This window comes from Chiloscyllium plagiosum, chromosome 13 (assembly GCF_004010195.1).
Source record: "Chiloscyllium plagiosum isolate BGI_BamShark_2017 chromosome 13, ASM401019v2, whole genome shotgun sequence".
Lineage (NCBI taxonomy): Eukaryota > Metazoa > Chordata > Chondrichthyes > Orectolobiformes > Hemiscylliidae > Chiloscyllium > Chiloscyllium plagiosum.
This window is the reverse complement of record NC_057722.1, coordinates 45,074,750-45,100,465: the sequence shown is the minus strand read 5'-3', so window position 1 is coordinate 45,100,465 and position 25,716 is coordinate 45,074,750. Positions and strand designations below refer to the sequence as shown.

The window sequence follows — 25,716 nt, the reverse complement described above, 5'->3', positions numbered from 1 at the left end:
AAGGTCAGGGAAGTGTGATCACTATCATCGAAATGGTTTCCCATCGAGAGATTTGATACCTGCCAAGCACCAAATCCAAAATGGCCTACCCTCTCGTCAGCAGCATTGTAATTCCCCTTCCCCCAATTTCCCAAACCATCTGTATAATAAAGGTCAGGGAAGTGTGATCACTATCATCGAAATGGTTTCCATCGAGAGATTTGATACCTGCCAAGCACCAAATCAGCCTATCTACATATTGCGTCAGGAACTCTTCCTGGACATACCCCCCCCCACCGCCAATCTAGTTTAAACCCTCCCAAAGAGCTTGGGAAACCTCCTGACCAGGATATTGGTGCCCCTCCACTTCAGGTGCAATCAATCCTTCTTGTACAGGTTCTGCCTTCCACAGAAGATAGTATCCCAATGATCCATATATCTGATGCCCTCACTCCTACACCAGCCCTGCAGCCAAACGTTCATCTTTACTCTCTGTCTATTCTTAGCCTCACTAGCACATGGCACTGGTAGCAATCCTGAGATTATTACACTGCTTGTCTTGCCTTCTAGCTTCCAATCTAACTTGCTATCAGGTCCTCCTTCCTTTCCCTACCTATGTCATTGTTACCAATGTGTACCACAACTTCGGGCTGCTCTTCCTCCCACTTAAGAATCCTGTAGACTCGATTCGAGACATCCCTGATCTTGGCAACCAGGAGGCAACATACCATCCGTGAGCCTCGCCTGAGACTACAGAATCTCCTGTCTGTTCCTCTCACGATTGAATCTTCTATCACTATGTGTCTGTTCCTCCCATGATTGAATCTCCTATCATTATCACTCTCCTATTCTCTCCCCTTTCCTTCTGAGTCATAGAGCCAGGCTCAGTGCCAGAAACCTGGCCGCTGTGACTGTGATTGCAAGGTCAATGATGGTTTATTTAAGGAAATGTAAGGAGAGCAAGCCAAATGAATCTAAGACCAAACTCTATAAAGTCTGCAGGTTTCTGGATTTTATACATAACAGGTTACATATTCAATTCTTTATCAGGTCAATTTGCAATGTACATTGACAAATGTCGCAGTTTACTAATTTCCCACAATGCATGCAATGGGCGGTTTATATTTACCCAAGATTGCCTTTATCTTTCCTGATTGTGTGGCCTAGCTGTTCCAGACATCTTATTACTAACTTATCACTGCACCCCTGCGCTTGCTGTGTTCCCATCCCTATCCTGTTGTGGTTCTTCAGCATTGTCCTATTTACTTAAAACCACTTTGGCTGAAGTGTCATCAAGATGGCAGCAGAGTAGGGCTCTTGAGCAAGGTCATCTGCTGACTACTTTTATCTTTTTTTCTTTATGCTTACCTCTTGTCCTGAGCTTAAACAGCAATTGCAGTTGCAAAGAACCGCAGCATGGACTTGAGAGGGCCCAGCATACACTCAAATGGGCCCACGATGGACCTCATGCCAGTGGTAAGGGAGCCAGCCCAGTGCGAACCTCATGAAAGCAGTGAGGGAGCCCAATGCAGACGTCATGGTGGCAGTGAGTGGGCCCAGCATGGACCTTGTGGTGGTAGCCAGTGGGCCCAGCGCAGACCTCATGGTGGCAGCCATTGGGCCCAGTGTGGACCACGTGGTGGCAGTGAGGGAGCCCAGTATGAACTCGAATGGGCCCAGCACAGACCTTATTTCAATGGTGATGGAATCCAGCCTGGTCGCGAGTGAGCCCAGTGACGACTTCATGGCAGCGGTGAGGAAGCCTAGCACGGACTCAAGTTGGCCCAGCGCAGACCCCGCGGCGGCGAGTGAGCCTAACACAGGCTTGTGGCAGCAGTTAGTGAGTTCAGTGCAGATTTGAATTGTACTTTTCCAGGGTGAGCACGGGACCTGGCATTGGAATCAGTGGTTGCTACATCAGCAGAGATGATGTTGGTGAGGTAGGCCCAGCAGCGAAAGATGGCGCCTGAGGATTGCGAATTCATTGTTGATTGGACCCGATGCTGGCAGCGACAAAGTGGTGGCAGAAGGGCACCACGACATTGGGGTGAGCGCATCCATGAGACTTGCAACTGCGATGTTCGTCAGTCCAGCTCAGGTAGCAGCAAGATGGTGGCAGAGGAGAATTGGACCATTGGCGAAAGATGGTGCCTGAAGAGTGGTGACTGCAATGCTCGTTGGGTCCAGTGTAGATGATGGCGAGGAGGTGGAGGAGGGATGGCGGCACAGGTGTCATTGATCATGAGCTGGCTCAGGACTAAAAGACTGTCTTTCAGCTATTTATTTCTTTTTCTTTCTTATTCTTAAAACTATTTAAAATGGCACTGGATTGTGACAACCTTGGAAAAGCTTTCTCACTGTATTTTACTGTTTTTCTCACTGTAAAATACACATGGAAATAAAATCATTCGTTCAAATTTTAATCGTTAACTAACTGAAACTGACAAGCTAATTGTTGTGGAACGCTACTGCAAAGTCCTCCAGACCTAAAAGCCAGCCATCAACAATTAGTCTTTGTTTTTTTGCAAAAGATAAGTTTTGTATCCAGTTTGACTCTGGATGTCATTTTTTTAAAACAAGTCTGCCATATGGATATTTTCAGAAACTTTTGTAAAAATTCAGTAGGCCGTATCAACTGTTCTACCCTCATCAATCCTCCTTGTTACTTTCTCAAAACATTTATTCAAGTTAGTCATACATCATCTTCCCTACTAAATCCATGCTGAACAATCTTGATTAATCCGTGCCATTTTAGGCTTATCTCATCTCCTAGAACTGATTACAGTAATTTGCTCTGTACTGAGGTGCCTCTATTGGCCTGAAATTATTTGATCAATTCCAGTACTTTCCAATCCTTTGGCGCTACACCTGTATCCAGTGAGGATTGCAAAGTAATGGTCAAACCTTCTGCTATTGCCTCCCTGGTTTCATTTAATAATCTGTGATGTATTTTATCTGACCCTTGTGGTTTATCTGCTTTCAGAGATGCAAATTCATTAAGATTTCTACTCTGCTTATGTTTATTATATCCAGTTCTTCGCAGTCCTCCTCCTTAACCACAATATCTGTATAGTGCCTGTCTTTTGTGAAGACAGATACTAAATATACATTAGAAGCCATGTATGTTGCTCTTGCTGGAAACTGATGTCTTGATGCTCCAACAGCATTCCCCTTCAAACAAGCAATTGTTAAGTACCTTGAGATGTTTTACTATATCGAAGGGGCTATATAAATGCAAGTTATTGTTTTGTCAGACTCCACTGACTAAATGGATCCTTCTTATTTTCTTTTGATCTTTCCAGAAAACAGTGGATTTGGAAGTTCACCTGGCAGTGAATTGCAACATTGGTACTTGCATGAGGTGAACTGGGTGATGTTGTCTCTACTTAATGTGGTGGTTGCTCTCCCAGGTGGTGAGGAGCTCTGGCTTTCTGTTGACTATTATTCTGGCAACTCCATTGGACAAGTTGCATGACCAAAGAAATACTTGCTCTTACCCAGAGTCTTTTATGACCACAGATGTCCCAAAGTGCATTGCATCCAATGAAGTGTAGTCACTGTTGTAATAAAGGAAATGGGTTGCCAATTTACATGTGACATCTACTCACAAGTAACAGTCTAATAATGAGTAGATATGTTTAGTAGTTTAATTACATTTTGAATATTGGCCAGATGACTAGGAGTATCTTTTCTACTTTTCCTAAAAATAATGTAATGAGATGATTTATTCCCACCTAAGAGGGCAGCTGGGACCTTGTTTTAGCACTTGATTTATGAGATGGCATCTTTTGGCAATGCAGCACGCCCTCAGCATTGTACTGGAGTGTCATTTTTGATTTTGTTGCTCTGATCCTAAAGTGAAACATGATCTTCTGACCCAGAGACAAGAGTTTTATCACATATTATTTCCTCTAAATGATGATAGTCATGCACATGTCAACTATTTAAGTTATTCCACATGTATGGCCATGCAAAAAATGTAAAGGGAGTGCGATAGGTAGATGAAGGTGGGAGTGAAGGTGATAGGTCGGAGAGGAGGGTGGAGCGGATAGGTGGAAAGGAAGATTGACAGTTCAAGAGGGTGGTGCCGAGTTGGAAGTTTGGAACTAGGATAAGGTGGGTGGAGGGGAAATGAGGAAACTGGTGAAATTCACATTGATCTCATATGGTTGGAGGGTCCCAAGGCAGAAGACAAGGTGTTCTTCTTTCAGGCGACAGGTAGTAAGGGTTTGGCGATGGAGGAGGCCCAGGTCCTTAGGGGAGTGTAGGGGGAGTTAAAGTGTTTGGCCACGGGGCAGTGGGGTTGCTTCATGTGCGTGTGTCAGAGATGTTCTCTGAAGCATTCTGCACGTAGACCTCCTGTCTCCCCTGTGTAGAGGAGACCACATTGGGAGCAACAGATACAGTAAATGATGTGTGGTTAAGTTCAGGAAAATCTCTGATGGATGTGGAAGACTCCTTTGGGGCCTTGGACAGAGGTGAGGGAGAAGGTGTGGGCACAGGTTTTGCGATTCTTGCGGTGGTAGGGGAAGGTACCAGGATTGGAGAGTGGGTTAGTGGGGGGACCTGGCAAGAAAGTCCTGGAGGGAATGGTCTTTACTGAACGCAGATAGGGTTGGGGAGAGAAATGTATCACTGATGGTAGGGTCTGTTTGTACGTGGCATCCTTTTGGTAGCAAACTTGACCTGGGTTGCTATTGCATCGGAACAACCTAAAACAGTTTCACCTGTTGCTAAACATTTGAGTTATCTTATCCATGGTATTCTGAGGTAGACTGGGCATTTTCAGGACCAAAGGTGATAGTCTTAGGCCTGTTCATGAGTTGTGTGATATACAGGGAGAAATCATCTGATTGGGATAGTCTTTATCCCGCAGGATGGTTTTGATGTATCCTCTTCAGCATCACGCTTACAAGATGAACGAATGGTTCAAGACTTATGGGGTTACTGTTTACAAAAGTATTGTGATGTGAAACTATGAGAATCCCAGTGTGTTTGTTAACCAGTGAAAATTGGCTTCTGGTAGACAGTTCTAGAGAATTCCTAGCTGATTTCTCAACTGGGATAAGGGAACACATTAGGCTGCTTCATTTTAAACGTAAATTTAAGCACAGGTTGGAGCTCATTAAGATGTATAAGGAAATTCTAACATTCAGCTGTGCTCAAAGTTTGTGAGAAGATTTGTAGCTCGGGTGCTCGTTGTTGTGGTTCTGTTCGCAGAGCTGGGAATTTGTGTTGCAGATGTTTCATCCCCTGTCTAGGCGACTTCCTCAGTGCATGGGAGCCTCCTGTGAAGCGCTTCTGTGATGTTTCCTCCGGCATTTATAGTGATTTGTATCTGCCGCTTCCGGTTGTCAGTTCCAGTAGTGTACAAAATCCCATGCAAGGACTGCACAAAACACTACATAGGACAAACAGGAAGACAGGTAATGATCCACATCCATGAACACCAACTAGCCATGAAACGACATGACCAGCTATCCTTAGTAGTCACACACTCTGATGACAAGCAACATGCGTTCGACTGGGACAACACTACTATTATAGGACAAGCCAAACAGAGAACAGCTAGGGAATTCCTAGAGGCATGGCATTCATCCACAGATTCAATCAATAAGCACATCGACCTGGACCCAATATACCGGCCACTGCAGTGGACAGCTGGAACTGACAACCGGAAGCGGCAGATACAAATCACTATAAATGCCGGCGGAAACATCACAGAAGCGCTTCACACGAGGCTCCCAAGCACTGAGGATGTCACCTAGACAGGGGACGAAATGTCTGCAACACAAATTCCCAGCTCGGCTAACAGGACCACAACATTCAGCTGTGCTTTTAAATGTATCAAATGTACTTATCTTACATAATGGAAATATGTAAGGATCATTTCATTGAAGATACATTTCTCAAGGAACCCAAAAGTATACGTTCTACTGTGCATTCCATGGTAATTCTCCACCAGAGTTCAACCAGTCTGCCAGCCAGTCAATGCTCTTATGAATGTATTTTCCTTTATGTTACTCCAAAGTTTTTTATATCCTGTGTAGTGAAGACTGAACCAAAATATTTGTTCATTTCATCATTTCTATATTATCTACTGTTAATTCACCATTCTCATTCTCTATTGGACTAACACTCTCTCTATTTATTCTTTTCCTTTTTAAATATCATAAGAAGTTCTTATTATCCATTTTACATTTTCAGCTAGCTTCCTCTTGCATTCTAAAAGATTAATCAGGAAAAATAAATTAGTCATTCTGTGCTGTTCTTTACTTTCTGTCCAATCAACTGACCTTCTGCCATTCACCTTTCTGCAATTGAATGGGTTTTCCTTAACTTCTTTATTTAACCATGGGTGGTGAGTCCTCCCCTTAGATCTTTTTTGACATCAGTACACCATTTATTGTCTCATATCATCAGCAATGTGTGTTTAATGTTCTCGTTACCTAGGAAAGAAGAAGTTTATCATGATTTTATAAATCTCTCTAAGATCACCCCACAGCGTCCAATGCTCCAGGGGGACAAAATCCCCAGGCTATTCAGCTCCTCCTACAGCTCAAGCTCTCCAATCCATGCAACCAGACTTGAATGCAGTATTCTAAAATTGACCTCACCAATATCCTGTACAGCCATGACATGACCTCCCAACTCCTATATTCAATGCACTGACCAATGAAGGCAAGCCTTCTTCACTACCCTGTCTACCTCTGTCTCCACCTTCAAAAAACAATGAACCTGCACTCCAAGGCCTGTTTATTCAGCAACACTCTCCAGTACCCTAGCATCAACTGTATAAGTCCTGCCCTGATTTGCCTTACCAGAATGCAACACCTCACAATTATCTAAATTAAACTCCGTCTGCCACTCCTCGGCCTGTCAGTCCATCTGATAAAGGTCCCCTTGTACTCTGAGATAACTTTCTTCACTATCCACTACACCACCAATTTTGGTGTCATTTGCAAACCTACTGAGAATGCCTTCTATATTCAGAGCCATATCATTTATATAAATGGCAAAAAACTGTGGACCCAATACCAATCCTTGCGGCACTCCACTGGTCACAGGCCTCCAGTCCAAAGAGTAGCCCTCCGTCATCACCCTCTATCTCATACCTTCAAACCAATTTTGTATCCAATTAGCTAGCTCCCCTGGATTCCATGTGATCTAATATTGCTAACCAGTCTACCATGCAGAACCTTGTCAAACGCCTTGCTGAAGTCCATATAGGTAATGTCTAATGCTCTGCCGTCATCAGTTGTCTTTGTCACTTCTTCAAAAAACTCAGTCAAGTTAGTGAGACACAATTTACCATCTACAAACCCATGTTGACTATCCCGAATTAGCTCTTGCCTTTCCAAATACATGTAAATCCTGTCCCTCAATTTCCTTCAACAACTTACCCACCATCGACTTCAGACTCGCCATAGTTCCCTGACTTTTCCTTCCTGCCTTTCTTAAATAATGGCACCACATTAGTCAACTCCAGTCTTCCGGCTATCAATTACAAAATCTCAGCAAAAGGCTCAGCAATCTCTATACCCTAGTTTCCCTCAAAGTTCTGGAATGCACCTGGGTCCCAGGGATTTATCCACCTTTATACATTTTAAGGTGTCCAGCACTACCGCTTCTGTGATATGGACACTTTTGAAGATATCACTATTTATTTCCCTAAGTTCTCCATAATAAATACTGATGCAAACCAATAGTTTAGTTTCTTGCCTATCACCTCTGGTTCCACACATAGATAGTCTTAATTCTTCAAGCCATTCATCCCCTTTTAAATCTATTACATGCTTTTGTTGAAATGTTTTTATTGTTTTTCCTGGGATTAGGTAATAAATTTTTTTTTCACCTCGGAAAGCCTTCTCATTGCCTCCTTCCTTTTTAATCTGATTACCTTTGGTTTTGGTTAGTCTGTGATATGGCTGCATACTAAAAAGAACCAAAAGTATTTATTGCGATTGACTGAGAGGATTAAAAAGAGGGAAGTTGAATTACATCTCCTCATTCAATGTAATAAATGTACGTAAGAGCTTCCCAATGACCAGGTTTTTAAATCATAACAGAAGAAACAATTATTCTTGGCTCATTCGGCCTGGAATTTGTTCCTAGTAAAGTTTTCACATCTGTCAGCCACTGCCCTACCTCCTTCCTCTCACTAAGTGACCATTGTCATTCTGTACTTCATTGGAGGATGCCACTGAGTCCTTCATCTCTTCCTCTCCCAAGATGTACATCTGCCCTCCCCTAACTTTGCTAAGTGAGATTGTGGAGACATCAGCACACTGCGATGACATGGGAAACTACATCTGTAGGTATATTACTCTACATCACCTGAATGGTTCAGGCATCTGAATCTCATTGTGAGCAGTCCTATTGTCTACATGTTTAATGCAAACAAACTTGTGTCTGATTCTTATTACGTAGCAAACAAGGTGATTTTCATTGTTTCATGTTGTAGTGTTAACTTAATCCTTCTGCTAACGTAAACCTCAAAAGTGATGCTGTCTTCCATTCTAGTATACATTTGAAAGCATAATTTGCTAGATTACACATTTAAATAATTAGTATGTAAATACTCACAACATGGTATGCTAAATATAACTATTTTACTTGTATTATCAGCCGCGATCTTATTGAGTGGCAGAGTAAGCTTGAGAAGCCAATTGGCTCCTATTTCTTATGGTCTTATTGTTTAGTGATGAATGACTGTAGTAAATTTCTGTAGCCTGTAATTGGAGTTGCAAAAATGAATCTAAATTAAGATGATTTTCTTTTTGAACTATTTAGATGAAGATAAAACTTTATTTTATGTCAAACAGGGAAGGAAGAGCTGCTTTGATGACATCATTCTGTGTTTTCAAGTTCATGGCACTGTACAGTATAATCCAGTATCTAACCGTTACCTTACTGTATTCTGTAAGTATTTGTTTTATTTTAAGTTAACTTTAAGCATTAATTTGTTCATGTAAACTTGTTAAGTTCAAAATAGGTACAAGTACTTTTCTTTGATATTAGTTTTGATTGTATAATTTATATAATTGTCCTTTCTAACCCTTTATAGATACTCAGTAATCTTGGAGATTTACAATTTCTTTTCATCGACTTGGCTATCATTCTATCCATTGTCTTTACAAGTAAGTGTTGAGACTGTTGAAGCAACACGTTTATCAAAATATGCCTAGTGTTGGTGTTCTGTCTAATAGCTTGTGTTGTGTGGTGAAGTAGATCAGAACTATGTACTTATAACTTTAGTACATATTTTGATGAATGTGCATCACTTACCAACATCTTTTTTTATTGAATGTGGTGTAAACTCCAATATTTTATTGTGATTTTAATTATATGGATCAGAAAATGGTAATCAGTTGGGCTGGACCAAACTCTCATATGTATATTCTTTGGTGTTGGCATCATTTCAGTAGACACATTTCAAATAAAATTAGATTTCTATTATTTAAAATGGATCAATGGTCTGTAATTTGACACGAGTAATAAAATGCTGGATAAAGTCCCACTCGAGACACTTGAGCACAAAAGGAAATTGGTTGAGACATTAGTTTTGTACTACAGTGTGCTTATGTGTCAGTTGAGATGTTAAATCAGGATCCTCACCTGCCCTATGGGTTGAGGTAATAGAGACCATGGCACCATTTGAAAATTAATAACCAAAGCATTCTAACAGAAGTATAAAAGATAGAATATGGTATGGAAGATAATGAATGCGGAAGCTTAATTTAAATTGCCAAGAATAGGACAAGACACCAAAGGTTCAAATTAGCAAAAATCAAAAGAGAATTCTTATTTCATAGACTGAACGGTACATTGAATGGAGTTTCATGTAGCAGTAGAAGCAAATACTGGACAATTATTTAACAATCAAATAGTATAACACTGAAAGCCTCTCTGGATATTTTCCTCCAGCTTCAAGCTAGATTATCTAACAGCCTCTCTAAACTTCTCACAAACTTGGTCTTTAAACCAAGTGCAAGAGCCTCCCTACTTTCTGCTTGGTAAACGATAAGAACCAGCATTTTCTATGCTGTAGGTGCAGCACTAGCCAATTCCATCTCAAATGCTATACTTCTCATTTAGCTGCAGATTCACAAGTCGAAGCTGCAATTGTGTCTCTCTGTGATAATTTCTACTTTAGGATCCTATATAGGGAAGCCTATAATCTGATCTCAAAATAACTCTCTCTGCCATTTTTATTTAAGTAAAAGTGCTGATCAGTTATCTTTGATCCCAACATCATTTCACCTTAGAAGTGAAGGAATAGTTTACAGTGTAACTTTTACAATTTTATAATTACAATACCTTGTAGACTTTAGAAATTGCTGCATTGCCTTTAAGTGGCACTGTCCTCATGAAAATAATCTGAGTCTTACTTCGATTTTTAAAGATTAAATAACCCAGATATACTGAGGGGCAAATTCGGCAATTCACACAAGCCTCTTCAATTACCTTCAGTTTAAAGTTTCAGTCCCAATCTATGATAATTTTATAACCACCATAAATTATAATAATGTAGAATTGGGAATCTTTAGAGCTACTCTAGATGGCAGAACCAAAGTAAGCTGAATTACTATTCTCATTTGTAATTACTGTATGATTTTTCATAAATTGCCTTATTTAGATGAAATGACCATGGGTAAACATGTGTCCCATCTATAATTTATCAAAGGATTTGTTCAACAGGGTCATTGATATCCATTTTGCACTGTAGGGGAAAAAAAAGTATCGGAAAGGAATTCTAATTGATTAAATCACAAAAAAAAGTTTTTTCTCACATAATTGTGGATTGTTTCCTTCACAACTGTATAGGAAATATATTGTTCTTGTTTTCATTTAGTGAGTCTGAATACTGCATGGAAAGATCTTGATCCACAGAAACTGCCATCCGGCCTAATCTCTGCTTCACTGATATTTTCAGTACTGTCTCAAATTGTTATCAGTGCTGTGTTCCAGACAACAGGATTTCTTTTGGTGAAGCAACAAACCTGGTATGAAGTATGGACTCCAAATTCTGAGTAAGTTCAAAAACAATTGCATTTCTTTAAGTGATATATTTTTGTAAAAAGGATCCAGGACTGCATTGCTGTTCCAAAGGCATCAGTTGCTTTATGGTACTTTGAGTATTTGATAGTAAATGCACACATCTACTTGGAATTTTTAATTGTGATCAAGAGTGCAACTCTTCAGGGACTTTTCTCCTCTAATCTAGGAACATGGAGAGCGTCACTGCTAACATTCCTTGACTTACCTAAGACTAATAGGAAATTAACCTCTTCCTTGCTGGTCTGTACAGGTTTATTAAATTCACTAACTGAGAAATCAGAAGACATCAGTCTAAACTTACTGGATTTGCAATTGCAAGTTACAGGAGAATAGTATGTGAACCAGCAGGGGTTTCAAGTTTTATTCAGAATTAAGAATATGAAAGTAGCATTTTATTCTTATTCTTTTTAAAGTTATCATCTTTTAGTTCTTTCTTCATGAAAATGAAATGTTCTAATCAGATATGACGTTTCATACAACAATAGCCATCTCATACTTAACATGCATGAACTTGGATTGTAAAGCATGGTTTTCATGCTGTCATCAAACCAAAGCAAGGACCCTGTCCTTGAAAGATCCCAAGGCAACCTTCTCCCAAGGCAGAGAGTTGGGATAATAGGTTCTTTTTCATAATGGCAGCTAGTGACAAGTGGTGTCCCGCGGGATTCACTGTTGGGGCCACAGCTGTTCACTTTATATATTAGTGATCTGGATGAAGGGATTGGAGGCATTCTGGCGAAGTTTGCCGATGATGCAAAGTTAGGCGGACAGACAGGTAGTCTGAGCTGGTGGGGAGGCTGCAGAAAGATTTAAACAGTTTAGGAGAGTGGTCCAGGAAATGGCTAATGAATTTCAAAGTGAGCAAATGCGAGGTCTTGCACTTTGGAAAGAAGAATACAGGCATGGACTATTTTCTAAACGGTGAGAACATTCATAAAGCCAAAGTACAAAGGGATCTGAGAGTGCTAGTCCAAGATTCTCTAAAGGTTGACTTGCAGGTTGAGTCTGTGATTAAGAAAGCAAATGTAATGTTGTCATTTATCTCAAGACGATTGGAATATAAAAGCAGCAATGTGCTACTGTGACTTTATAAAGCTCTAGTTGGGCCCTATTTAGAATATTGAGTCCAATTTTGAGCCCCGCACCTCAAGAAGGACATACTGGCAGTGGAGCGTGTCCAGCTCCAGCTCCACTCCTGTGTCTTATGGTCTAAATGTTGCTTGGACATCTGTGCCGGGTGCTGGCAGATGGGACTAGATTGGGGTGGGATATCTGGTCAGCAAAGCCAGGTTGGACCGAAGAGTCTGTTTCCGTGCTGTATATCACTATGACTGACTCTATGTACAAATTTGCAGCAAGGATCATTGGATAGCAATTTGGAATGGAAACTAAAGCTCATTTATTTTTGGGAGGTTTTGTGATTGTGTCATTTGGCTGCCAAAGTTATCTACTGACTGCATTTGAACAATTTAACACTTGAGATAATCATTTGGGCCTGAAGTATTTCTGTTTTTTTAAAAATTCATTTGTGGAATGTGGGCATTGCTGATTGGCCAGCATTTACTGCCCATCCCTAGTTGCCCTTGAGAACGTGGTGGTGAGCTGCCTTCTTGAACCGCTGCAGTCCATCTGCTATGGGTTGACCCACAATGCTACCAGGGAGGAAATTCCAGGATTTTTAGCCAGCAACAGTGAAGGAATGGTGATATATTTCCAAATCAGGATGGTAAGTGTCTAGGAAGGGATCTTCAAGGTGGTAGTGTTCCCATATGTCTGCTGCCCTTATCTTTCTAGATGGAAGTTGTTGTGAGTTTGGAAGGTGATATCTGAGGATCTTTGGTGAATTTCTACAGTGCATCTTGTAGATAATACATACTGCTGTTACTGAGCATTGGTGGTAAAGGGAATGGATGCTTGTGGATGTGGTGCCAATCAAGCAGGCTGCTTTGTCCTGGATGGTGTCAAGCTTCTTGAGTGTTGTTGGAGTAGCACTCATCAAGGCAAAGCAAGTGGGGAGTGTTCCATCACACTCCTGACTTGTGCCTTGTAGATCTTGGACAGGCTTTGAGGAGTCAGGAGGTAAGTTACACGCCACACTATTCCTAACTTCTGACCTGCTTTTGTAGCCACTGTGTTTATCTGGTGAGTCTAGTTGAGTTTCTGGTCAATGATAACCACCAGGATGTTGATAGTCAGGAACTCAGTGATGATAACACTGTTGAGTGCCAAGGGGAAGCAGTTAGATTTGTCTTTTATTCATGATGGGCATAGTCTGGCATTTGTATGGCATAAATGTCACTTGCCATTTGTCAGCCCAAACCTGGATATTCTTGTTACATTTGAACACAGAAGTATCTGAGTATCTGTAGTATCTGAGTATCTCAGAATTTGAGGAGTCATGAATGGTGCTGAACATTGTGCAATCATTGGTGAACATCCCCTCTTCTGACATTGTGATGGAGGGAAGGTCATTGATGAAGCAGCTGAAGATGGTTGGGCTGAGGACACTACTCTGAGGAACTCCTGCAGAGATGTCCTAGCGCTGAGATAACTGACCTCCAACAACCACAAACATCTTTCTATGTGTCAGGTATGACTGCAACCACCGGAGAGTTTGCCCCCGATACCCATTGATTCCAGGTTTGCTGGGGCTCCTTGATGCCATGCTCAGTTGAATGTAGCCTTCATGTCAAAGGCTGTCACTGTCATCTTACCTCTGGAATTCACCTTTCTTGTCCAAGACTGTAATGAGGTCCAGAGCTGAGTGATCCCAGTGCTACCCAAACTGGGAATCACTGAGCGGATTATTGCTGATCATGTGCTGTTTGATAGAACTACTGGTGACACCTTCCATCAATTTACTTATGAGCGAGAGGAGACTGTTAGTGCAGTAATTGGCTGGGTTGGATTTGTCCCTGCTTTTAATGTACAAGACATACTTGGGCAATTTTCCACATTGTCAGGTTAATACCAGTGTTGTAAGTGTTCTTGAACAGCTTGACTAGGGGAGTGGCAAGTTCTGGAGGACAAGTCTTCAGTACTATTTCCAGAGTGTTGTCAAGGCCCGTAGCCGTTCCAGTATCCAGTGTCTCCAGCTGTTTCTTGTGGAGTGAATTGAATTGGCTGCAGACTGGGATGTGTAATGCTGGTGCCACTGGGGGAGGCCGAGATGGATCATCCACTTGGCACTGCTGCCTGAAGGTTGCTGTGAAAGCTTAAGCTTTCTCTTTTGCACTGATATTCTTGGCTCTTCCATTGTTGAGGATGGGGATATTTGTGGAGCATTCTTCTCCAGTCTGTTGTTTAATTGTCCACTATTATTCATGACTGGATATGGCAGAACTGCAGAGCTTATATCTGATCCGTTGGTTGTGGGATCACTTAGCTCTATCACTTGCTGTTCGGTATACAAATAGTCCTATTTGGTGGCTTCACCAAGTTGACACCTTATTTTCAAATATGCCTGGTGCTGTTCCGGGCATGACCTCCTACACTCTCCATTGAACCAGGGTTGATTCCCTCGCTTGATGGTAATGGTTGAGTGGGGGATATGCTGGGCCATAAGGTTACAGATCATGCTGGAGTACAATTCTGCTGCCCATGATGGCCGACAGTGTCTCATGGATGTCCGGTCTTGAGTTGCTAGATCTGATCCAAGGCTGTCCAATTTAGCATAGTGATAGTGCCACAAAACATGATGGCCGTTATTTTCAATGTGAAGGTGGGATTTAGTCTCGACAAGGATTGTGTGGTGGTCACTACCTTGGGTACTACCTTGGCCAGTTGCACCTGCAGCTGGCAGATTGGTAAGGCTGAGGTCAAGTACGTTTTTCCATCTTGTTGATTTCTTCACCACCAGCTACAGACCCAGTCTAGCAGCTACATCCTTTAGGACCCAATCAGCTTGATTTGTAATACTGCTGCCGAACCACTCTTGGTGGTGAACATTGAAATCCTCCACCCAAAGTACATTTTGTGCCCTTGCCATCTTCAATGCTTCTTCGAAGTGTTGTTCAAGATGGAGGAGCACTGATTCATCAGCGAGGGAGGATGATACATGATAATCAGCAGGAGGTTTCCTTGACCATGTTTAACCTGAAGCCATGAGATTTCATGGAGTCCAGAGTCAATGTTGAAGACACTCAGAGTGACTCCCACATGACTGTATACCACTGTGCTGCCACTTCTGTTGGGTCTGTCCTACCGGTGAGACAGGACATTATCCAGGGATAGTGATGGTGGTCTGGGACATTGTCTGTAAGGTATGATTTCATGAGTATAACTACCTCTGGCTGTTGCTCAACTAATCTGTTTCAAATAATCTCTCTTCCCAGCCCCTATACCTCCCTTCCACTCCTCCCTACCACCAATCGGATTCACTTCTCCCATTGACATACCAGGTTGTACCCTCTATCTGTCTTCACCTATCCCCACTTCACCACCATGCCTCTACCACCCCCTTTATCTGCAGGTCCCCCTACACCCACCCCCAGTCCTGAAGAAGGGTTATACCCGAAATGTTGACTTCTCCAGCTGCCTGGCTTGCTGTATTCTACCAGCCTCCTGCCTGTCTACTTTGGATTCAAGTATCTGCAGTTTTGTTTTGTCTCTGACTAGTCTGTGAGACAGCTCTCCCAACTTTGGTACAAGCCCTCAGATGTTAGTGAAGAGTACTTTGCAGGGTTGACAGGGCTGTTTCTGCCATGGGTTTTTTTCCATGTCTAGATCGATGCCAGGTGATCCTTCCGGTTTAATTTCTTTGAGACTTTCTAGCAATTGATACAACTGAATGGCTTGCTAGTCCTTTTCAGAGGTAAGTGAGAGTCAACCCCATTACTGTAGGTCTGGAATCACATGTAGGCCAGACCAGGTGAGGATGACAGATTTACTTCTGTGAATGATATCTGTGAATGAAATTGGTTTTTCTGACAATTGACAGTGGTTTCATGGTGAGCAGTGGATTATTGATACCAGATTGTTCTATTGAATTCAAATTCCACCTTCTGACGTGACAAGGTTCAAACCTGGGTCCCCAGAATATTAGCTAAGTTTCTGAATTAATAGTCCAGTGATAATACCACTCAGCCATCACCTACCCCTGTCTGATGTTGTAAATAATAACATTAAGAATTTCAGTTTGGAATCTGGATTAAACTAGAAGAATACAGCGCAGTACAGGCCCTTGGGCCCTCGATGACAGCCAATCCTGTCCCTGTTCTAGCCATGTCTCCGTAATAGCCACAACATCGAAGTCCCAGGTACCAACCAACGCTGCAAGTTCAAAACTATTTCATCGATCTTTCTGTTATTCTGAAAAAAGTCATCTTGATGAAATGATCAAAGTCAGAGTTGGGATAAAGATAAATTATTTGGATTACACTATGCTGAATTACTAATTTCTTTTTGAAAAGCTTTGTAGAGGTTACATATTTGTTACTGTTTTATTTCAGTGCCTGCAGTTCGTCAAAATTGAACTTCACGCTGGAGCACAATGATACATATCCTCACGATGAAAAGAATATTAAGAACTATGAAAATATTACGGTGTTTTTTATTTCATGCTTTCAGTACCTCATTGTGGCTATTGTGTTTTCTAAAGGAAAACCATTTCGACAACCTAGTTACAAGAACTGTAAGTTAATTGTATATTTTATTTACACGATTTGTGTTTCCCCGAGTGAAGTTCACAGCAGAATTCCTGTGCTTTCTGCTAGTTAAGAAAGTATTTATATTAAACCTGAGACCAGAGAATAGCACTACATTTTTCTGTTGGAATTCTTCCTTATGTGGAAATTTGCTATTATGTGTTAATTTCACCGTGTGTTAGATTTTTCTAAGTACAGTTATAGAGTCATAGAGATGTACAGCATGGAAACAGACCCTTCGGTCCAACCCGTCCATGCCGACCAGATATCCCAACCCAATCTAGTCCCACCTGGCAGTACCCGTCCCATATCCCTCCAAACCCTTCCTATTCATATACCCATCCAAATGCCTCTCAAATGTTGCAATTGTACCAGCCTCCACCACTTCCTCTGGCAGCTCATTCCATACACGTACTACCCTCTGTGTGAAAAAGTTGCCCCGTAGGTCTCTTTTATATCTTTCCTCTCTCACCCTAAACCTATGTTCTCTAGTTCTGGACTCCCGACCCCAAGGAAAAGACTTTGCCTATTTACTCTATGCATGCCCCTCATAATTTTGTATACCTCTATAAGGTCACTCCTCAACCTCCAACGCTCCAGGGAAAACAGCCCCAGCATGTTCAGCTTCTCTCGATAGCTCAAATCCTCCAACCCTTGTAACATCCTTGTAAATCTTTTCTGAACCCTTTCAAGTTTCACAACATCTTTCCGATAGGAAGGAGACCAGAAATGCATGCAATATTCCAACAGTGGCCTAACCAATTTCCTGTACAGCCGCAACATGACCTCCCAACTCCTGTACTCAATACTCTGACCAATAAAGGGAAGCCTTCTTCACTATCCTATCTAACTGCGACTCCACTTTCAAGGAGCTATGAGCCTGCACTCCAAGGTCTCTTTGTTCAGCAACACTCCCAAGGACCTTACCATCAAATGTATAAGTCTGCTAAGATTTGCTTTCCCAAAATGCAGCATCCCGCATTTATCTGAATTAAACTTCATCTGCCACTTCTCTGCCCATTAGCCAATCTGGTCAAGATCCTGTTGTAATCGGAGGTAACCCTCTTTGCTGTCCACCACACCTCCAATTTTGGTGTCATCTGCAAACTTACTAACTGTACCTCTTATGCTCACATCCAAATCATTTATGTAAATGACAAAAAGTAGAGGACCCAGGACCGATCCTTGTGGCACTCCACTGGTCACAGGCCTCCAGTCTGAATGCACAAAACCGTGTTGACTATCCCTAATCAGTCCTTGCCTTTCCAAATACATGTACATCCTGTCCCTCAGGATTCCCTCCAACAACTTGCTCATCACTGACGTCATGCTCACTGTTTTGTAGTTCCCTGGCTTGTCCTTACCGCCCTTCTTAAACAGTGGCACCAAGTTAGCCAACCTCCAGTCTTCTGGCACCTCACCTGTGACTATCGATGATACTAAATATCTCAGCAAGAGGCCCAGCAATCACTTCTCTAGCTTCCCACAGAGTTCTAGGGTACACCTGATCAGGTCCTGGGGATTTAGCCACCTTTACCCGTTTCAAGACATTCATTTTGCAAGATGTCACCATCTATTTCCCTACAGTCTATATCTTCCATATCCTCCTCCTTGTGGTTTCAGTCTCTAAAAATTCAGATAAATCACATGTATTTTGTGATTTTGTCTTTCTATAATATTTAACTTTTTTCATCATCATCATAACAAGATCTGTCTTGAGATTATTTTCTCTGTGTGTTACATGAAACGGAGCTCCATTGATATTAGTCAGAAGTAAGTAAAACATCATAGATGAATTCAACTGCTGTCATTAAATCAACATCGCTAAAACAACATTTTCTATGGAGCCTTAATGAAGGGTTCCAAAGTGTTTTTTAAAGGAGCACAATAAAACAAAGATGACACAGCTCCAGATGGAGGAAATTAGTTTTGATGATCAAAAGCATAGTCAAAGAGAGATTTTAAAGAGCCTTTCAAAGGGAGAAGGTGAGTTGGATATATATAGAATGAGTGGTCCAGAACTTGGAGCTTATGAAATTTAAGCATGGCCAGTAGTTTGGAGCAATTAAAATCAAAGATGATTAATAGGCCAGAATTGGAAAAGTACAGATATCTCAGAGGGTTCTAGGGCTTGAGGAGATGGGAGTGGGTTCGTGAGGTCTTACATGGGTTTGAAAATAAGGACAAGGATTTCACAATCAAGTTGCTTCAAAATCATTTCGACCATGTAGCCATTATAGGTCGGAAACACAGAGTGGGAGAATGGAACATACTGCAAATTTAGAGAAAAGCAGCAGTGTTTTGTGTGCCAACTCGTAGAATTATATAATCCATATAGTGTGGAAGCAGGCCCATCAAGTTTATACTGACCCTCCGGAGAGCATCCCACCTGGACCCACTTCGTACCCCAGCCCTGTAACCCTGTGTTTCCCCTTGCTACTCCACTTAGCCTGCATATCTCTACACATTATAGGAAATTTAGCTGGGACAATCCACCTAACCTGCACATCTTTGGACTGTGGGAGGAAACCGGAGCACCTGGAGGAACCCCACACAGACACAGAGAGAACTTGCAAAGTCCCCAGTTGGTCACCCAGGGGTGCAATCAAACCTGGTTCCTTGGAATTGTGAGGCAAGAGCGCTAACCATTGAACATCTGTGCCACCCATGGGGGATTATAGTGTCGGAGACCAGCCAAGAGTTTGTTAGAATAGTTGGGTTTATAGGTAATGAAGGCATGAATCAGGGTTTCAGCAGCAGATGAACTCAATAGTGGCATTGGATAATGTTACAAACCTGGAAATAGGAGGTCTCATTCTCAGAATGATGATAGTGAGAGAAATGGATTTGGTGAGTGGGAAATTGAAGACAATGACATGAGTCTTCCCAGTGTTTAATTGGAGGAAATTCTGATCATCAGTACTTGATGGTGGCTGAACTGTTTCACAACTTAACACATGTGAAGGAATTGAAAGATGCAGTAGTGAGTTAGAGCTACATGTGAAGTTTGTGAAAACTAAGATTGTCCTTTCTGATGCTGTTGCCAAGGGGCAACTCGTAGATAAGAAATAGAAAGTGACCAATGACTCATACATTCAGTGCCTAGCACTATATTCCAAAATGCCAATTGAATGTCAGCAGGACATAACAGTTGCCTAACTTTAAACATTTTTTGAAACATTTACTTATTTGATTACAAACACACATTTTCAAAATCAGTAACTGCAGTTGCAATTTATGTTACTTTGTAGACACCAGTGAATGCCCACCACATGCTTACAGTTAAATACAATAAATACGCAATTGAAACAGGATTGTATTGACCTCTTGTCAACAATGCGTGAAATATGATCAGGTATAATGGTAGATTTAGACATTCCTAACTTGATCTGATTTTTTTTTACCCAATATTCTACAAGACCTCCACTTATCCTGCAGAAACTGGTACAGCCAGTGTTACCAACTCCTCAAGGAGATCGGTCCTTGGAGGTTGTTTGGTCACAGGATTTATGAAGAATATAAACTCAAAGACTTCAGAGAGACTCTTCATTAGAGGGTGCAGCATTCTCCAATCTCTGCTCTGCTGGAACAGATGATATACCTGGCAAATCATTGATGAACAGGTTGTTTTAAATAGCAGCAAATAAACTCTAGTGTATTGTATGTGTTCCAACCACACTGAATCGTTGCAGAGAAGTTGGAGGAGTCCATCTTGAGCATGACTGTGCTCATGCAGCAAATTGCAGGAAAGTTGAATGGGATAGTGATGAAAAGGAGCATATAACTGAGAAGTCAGTACAAAGTGCTTCCTTTCTCATCAGTTGACATCACTTTGGTCAGTACAACAAGTACAGCCATGTGCTGCAGTGTCTGAGTCTGTCACCACACAATTGCAGATAAGGCAGTTGTTGGCAAGACTGTCATGGGCTCAAAACCCAGATTTTATTAATCAAGACCAACTCAGTAGTCAGAACAGGTATTTGAGCAGCCACCCTCTATTGGAACTGATAGCACAGTTTATTCCATACACAAATAGGAAGTTTCAAGATTACCAGTTACATGAGTATATGTATGTTGTAGTTTATATATGATCCACAAAAATATTGTTGTTTTGCATCACTTGTCTATCTTGCTCATTCATAGTTTCTGGCTGACAAGTGGCCTTTTCTGCTGTATAATGATCAACTCCATGACATGAATTTGAGTTTGAGCCATGGTGATGTTGTGAAAGTGATGCTTTGTCAGTAGCAAAGTTAATATATTTGACAATGCAGAGAGGTTGTGGGCCACCCACCTTCTGCATTTGTTTGCTGTCGACTGCGATATCTTCAATGCTCCCACTTTTCATACTTGTCTTTAAATTCATCCATTCCCTTGCACCCTCTCTATTTCTATAATCACTTCCAGCCCAGAACATTCCAAAGACTTCACTACTTCCAGTTGTGAATTCTTGCTCAATCACTTATTTCACTCCAGTATTGAATACCATACTTTCAGTCCTGTAGGCCTCTTAATCTCTGTAAGGCCCTCCCTAACACTCTTTATTTTTCTGTTTCTTTCTCCTTTAAGACCAGCCTTTTGCTATTTGTTCTGTTTCCTTTGGTGCAGTGCCAAATTTTGCCTATGTATGCTTCTGCGAAGAGTCTTGTGATCTTTACTACTTTAATGTCCGATATAAATGAGAATTGTTGTATGAAGTACTTTTTGTTGTCCTAACAGATCCTTTTGTGGTCACACTGGTACTTCTTTATACCTTTATATTTTTCATAATGATTTTTCGAATTGAGGTGATTGATCAAGCTCTACAGGTAAGAGTCAATTTAAATTCTGAGTTTTAAAGAATACTATTATTTAAAGTAACTTGACATTATCATTTTAAGATGTGTCTTGTGCATTATTTTTGGCAATATTTTCATTGAAAATCCTGTCATGTAAAGTACTTGATATCAGTGATGTCAATAATAAGGATTTTTCTGGTCCCTCCAATGGCAAGTACTTTGCTCAAAAACTGCATGCATTCATGTAGAACTCCATTATCTCACTTTTTAGATTAGAAACAATCTAAACATCATAGCATAGACAGAGAACACACCAGGTCAACACCTTCAACATATTGTCTAGCTATCACCATTGTTAACAGCTAACCCAAGAATGCAACTTTTTAAAAAAAAGGGTTTTGTGATTTACACATGAAAGAAGTGAAACTATCACTGTATTCTAACAGATGAAAGGCTTAACAGACAATCAATTTTTCAATGTATAATTTCAGTTACATCACACTGTAAATTTTTGCTATAAATTCTGTGTTAGGATTGAGCCCTCCACTACCACCTGATGAAGGAGCGACGCTCCGAAAGCTAGTGTGCTTCCAATTAAACCTGTCGGACTTTAACCTGGTGTTGTGTGATTTTTAACTTTGAGAGACATGGATAGGGTGATTAGCCAAGGTTTTTTTCCCCAAGGTAGGGGAGCCCAAACCAGAGATTGTAGGTTTAAGGTGAAAGGGAAAAGATTTAAAAGGGACAACCTTTTCACACAGATGGAATGAGCTGCCACAGAAAGTGGTGGAGGCTGGTACAATTACAACATTTAAAAGTCATCTGGATGGTACATGAATAGGAATAGTTTAGAGGGGTATGCCGGAAAATGGGATTAAATCAGTTCAGGATATCGTGTCAGCATGGATGAGTTGGGCCGGAGGGTCTGTTTCCATGCTGTATAACTCTATGGCTATTGGGCTGATTGTGGTAAAAAGAAAATCTTATTAAGATGCCTGATTTGGTTACTAAGCAAATACGCTTCATCAGACTTCACTAGAGGAGGCATTGATGCTAATATAGATGTAAAGGAGGTAGAATTGAAATTTAAAAAGACAAAAATAGCAAAGGCATGTGAAAGGTTGGCAATAATTAAAGTAAAAAGCCACATAATCCAGATGGGTTCATTCCAAGTTATTGAGGGAGGTATAAATAGAAATTACAGAGGTTCTGACCATAATCTTTCAGACTTTCCTCAATATTTGTGGGTAATGCCACTGAAGGACTGTACCTAAATAAACTCACTTCTTAATCTCTGCTCCAAGGGTAAAGTCCAATTTCTCTAATCTTTCCTTGTATCTAAAATACCTCAGTCCTGGTATTATTCTAGTAAATGTCCTTTGCATTCTCCCTCAGGCTCTAACATCCTTCCTTAAGTAAGTTGCCCCAAACTGAACACACTTCTCCAAATGTGGTCTGGCCAATGATTTGTAGAGGTGTTGCTTCATGACACTTCCTTCCTTTTGTACTCTATACCTCTAATTATAAACCCAAGGATCCTATAAGCCACATTAACAACTGTTCAACTGACCTGGACACCTTCAGAGAATTATGCAGTTGAACCCTGATACCCTTGCTCCTGTATCTCCCCCAAATTTGTACTATTAAGGCTGTCTCTCCATTATTTTTGGCAATATTTTCATTGAAAATCCTGTCATGTAAAGTACTTGATATCAGTGATGTCAATAATAAGGATTTTTCTGGTCCCTCCAATCAGAAATTAATGCATTTCCTTATAGTTCTCTACGTTGAAATTCATCTGCCAGTTTCTTCCCATTTAAGCATTCCATGTCCCTCTGAAGTCGCTCAGCATCCTCCTTACAATCCGCTGTTCTCCCTGGCTTAGTATTATCTGTAAATTTCAGATTTTGCCTTCAATGCCCATCTCCAAATTGTCTATATAAAATTGGGAAAAACAAGTATCCCAACACCACTCCCTGGGGAAAACCACTTGCAACACAATCCAGTGTGAGACATGCCCATCTATACCTACCCACTGTTTATTATCTTTAGCCAACTTCTAATCTATGCTGCAAAGGATACATCAATTCCAAACATTTATAATTTGCTAACCAACCTTCTATGTGGCACCATATCAAATACTTTGATAGTCCAAAATACACATCATCCGCAACACTACTCTCATCCTCTGCCCGTGTCACCTCATCAAAGAACTCAATTAAATATGTCAGACATGACCTGCCCTTGACAAAGCCATGTTGACTGTCTAGTATTAGTTTTTTTTCTCTAAGTGTATATTGATCTTATCCCTCCATCAGTTTTCCCACTATCGATGTCAAGTTGATAAATCTGTAGTTTCCTGGGTTAACTTTTGCCTTTTTCTTAAACAACAGTGTCACATTCGTAATCCTCTAGTCCCCCAGACTAATCCTGTGTTCAGAGAGGCCTGGAGAATTTCTAACAATGGCTCCACAATTTGTTCCCTTACCTTTCTCAGCAATCTTGGATATATTCTAGCTAGGCTTGCTGACTTCTCTACTTTGAGTGCTGCCAGCCTTTTTAGCATCTCTATCTATCAATATACTGATCATTTTCTCAACACCCATATTTTCAATTGGGTCATTGTCATCATTTTCTAATTTAGTAAAGACAGAAGTAAAGTACTCATTTAGTACCTCTGCCATACCCTTTGCTTCAGTGAGCAGCTTACCCTTGACCTCAATTGGAATATTATTTTGAATTATGTTGAATCATATTTTACGAAAGGTTGACAAGGCATCAGAAGAGGTCAAGGAAATAATTGAGAATGGCACAAAGGATGAGTAACTTCAGTTATACTGAGATATTGGGGAAGTTGGAATTGTTCTCTTTCCAAAAAGGATTGAGAAGAAATTTGACAATTATTCTAAATCTTGAATAGTTTCAGTTAATGAAGCAAAACTGTTTCAGATATCTACATAGTTAACTAATTGCAACTGTATAAATGTCCCATTGTGTCAAATCTGCATTATAAATGGAGCATCTCAGCATCAAGGGAAATTGAATTAATTTAAAAAGTTTCATGTTATAGTGACTTATGAATGCTGATGCTAACATTAGCAATTTGTATTGAACAAAGAGAAAATGTGTTGTATATCTGCACTATAATCTATCATCTTTCATATGCAATCTCTCATATGCAATGTCTAATTATAATGTATTTAGAAGTAACATTTCAAAATCATTAAAACTAAAATGTATTTGATTAAATAGAAATAGGTTGAGAGTAAATTGAAATGGTTAATGGCAATATCAAATGTAATAATTTGTATTGCTTTACAGCTGGTTTGTGTTCCTTATAGTTGGAGGTTTACAATGGTCCTTTTAATACTAGTAAATGCAGTTGTCTCTTTCTTAACTGAGGTAAGTAAACAATGTGATTTAAAGTTTCATACTTTAATAATATTCAGTTCTAACTGCAATATTTTTCTGCTTAATTTCTGTGTTATCATAAAATAGGAAATCTGTTTAAAGTAGGGATATCTTTGCCTATTTCGTGTAGCGACTAGTTTTTCAATCCATTGCCTTAGTTCTGTACTACAGAGTTTTGTATATTTAAGGATAAATCTGCATTGATGTCAGTTTGGTGACATTTATTGGCAGTTTTTGACCATGTATTGAATGGATATGACTGGATTTCAGTTTTTCTAAAATGAGTGCTATGAATGCTTGTTTACAAGACAAGTTCCTGTTCCCTCAAATTCTCAGCATAGAACTAGAAGAAAATCTCTGATCATTAAGTTTCAAATCTTTGAGTCAAAAGTACACAAAAATTGACATCTATTTGTTTTACTTTGGGCACCTTTCCAAGCAACAAGTACCAAGGCCTATCCTAGGGTGAGGAGAAAGTGAGGTCTGCAGATGCTGGAGATCAAAGTTGAAACTTTATTGCTGGAACAGCACAGCAGGTCAGGCAGCATCCGGGGAACAGGAGATTCGACGTTTCGGGCACAGGCCCTTCTTCAGGAATGAGCAGAGAGTGTTCAGCAGGAGAAGATAAAAGGTAGGGAGGAGGGACTTGGAGGAGGGGCGTTGGAAATGTGATAGGTGGAAAGAGGTCAAGGTGAGGGTGATAGGTCGGAGTAGGATGGAGGCGGAGAGGTCAAGAAGAAGACTGCAGGTCAGGAAGGCGGTGCCGGGCTGGAGGGATCCGGCTGAGACAAGGTGGGGGGAGGGGGGATGAAGAAACTGGTGAAGTCCAAGTTCACCCCCGG

At 40.8% G+C, this 25,716-nt stretch overlaps 1 protein-coding gene across 6 annotated transcripts in view; it reads left to right on the top strand.

The window, feature by feature from the left end:
* Positions 1–25,716, top strand: part of LOC122555960 (polyamine-transporting ATPase 13A3-like) — a 189,421-nt gene that overhangs the window by 144,687 nt on the left and 19,018 nt on the right. For 5 of the 6 annotated variants that reach the window (XM_043702270.1, XM_043702271.1, XM_043702273.1 and 2 more), the window contains 6 exons: positions 8,805–8,901; positions 9,047–9,119; positions 10,835–11,012; positions 16,491–16,672; positions 21,405–21,493; positions 24,785–24,865. In XM_043702270.1, coding sequence (XP_043558205.1) covers positions 8,805–8,901; positions 9,047–9,119; positions 10,835–11,012; positions 16,491–16,672; positions 21,405–21,493; positions 24,785–24,865 — 700 coding nt within the window. The remainder of the gene's footprint in view (positions 1–8,804; positions 8,902–9,046; positions 9,120–10,834; positions 11,013–16,490; positions 16,673–21,404; positions 21,494–24,784; positions 24,866–25,716) is intronic. The other variant, XM_043702272.1, reaches the window with a different exon arrangement.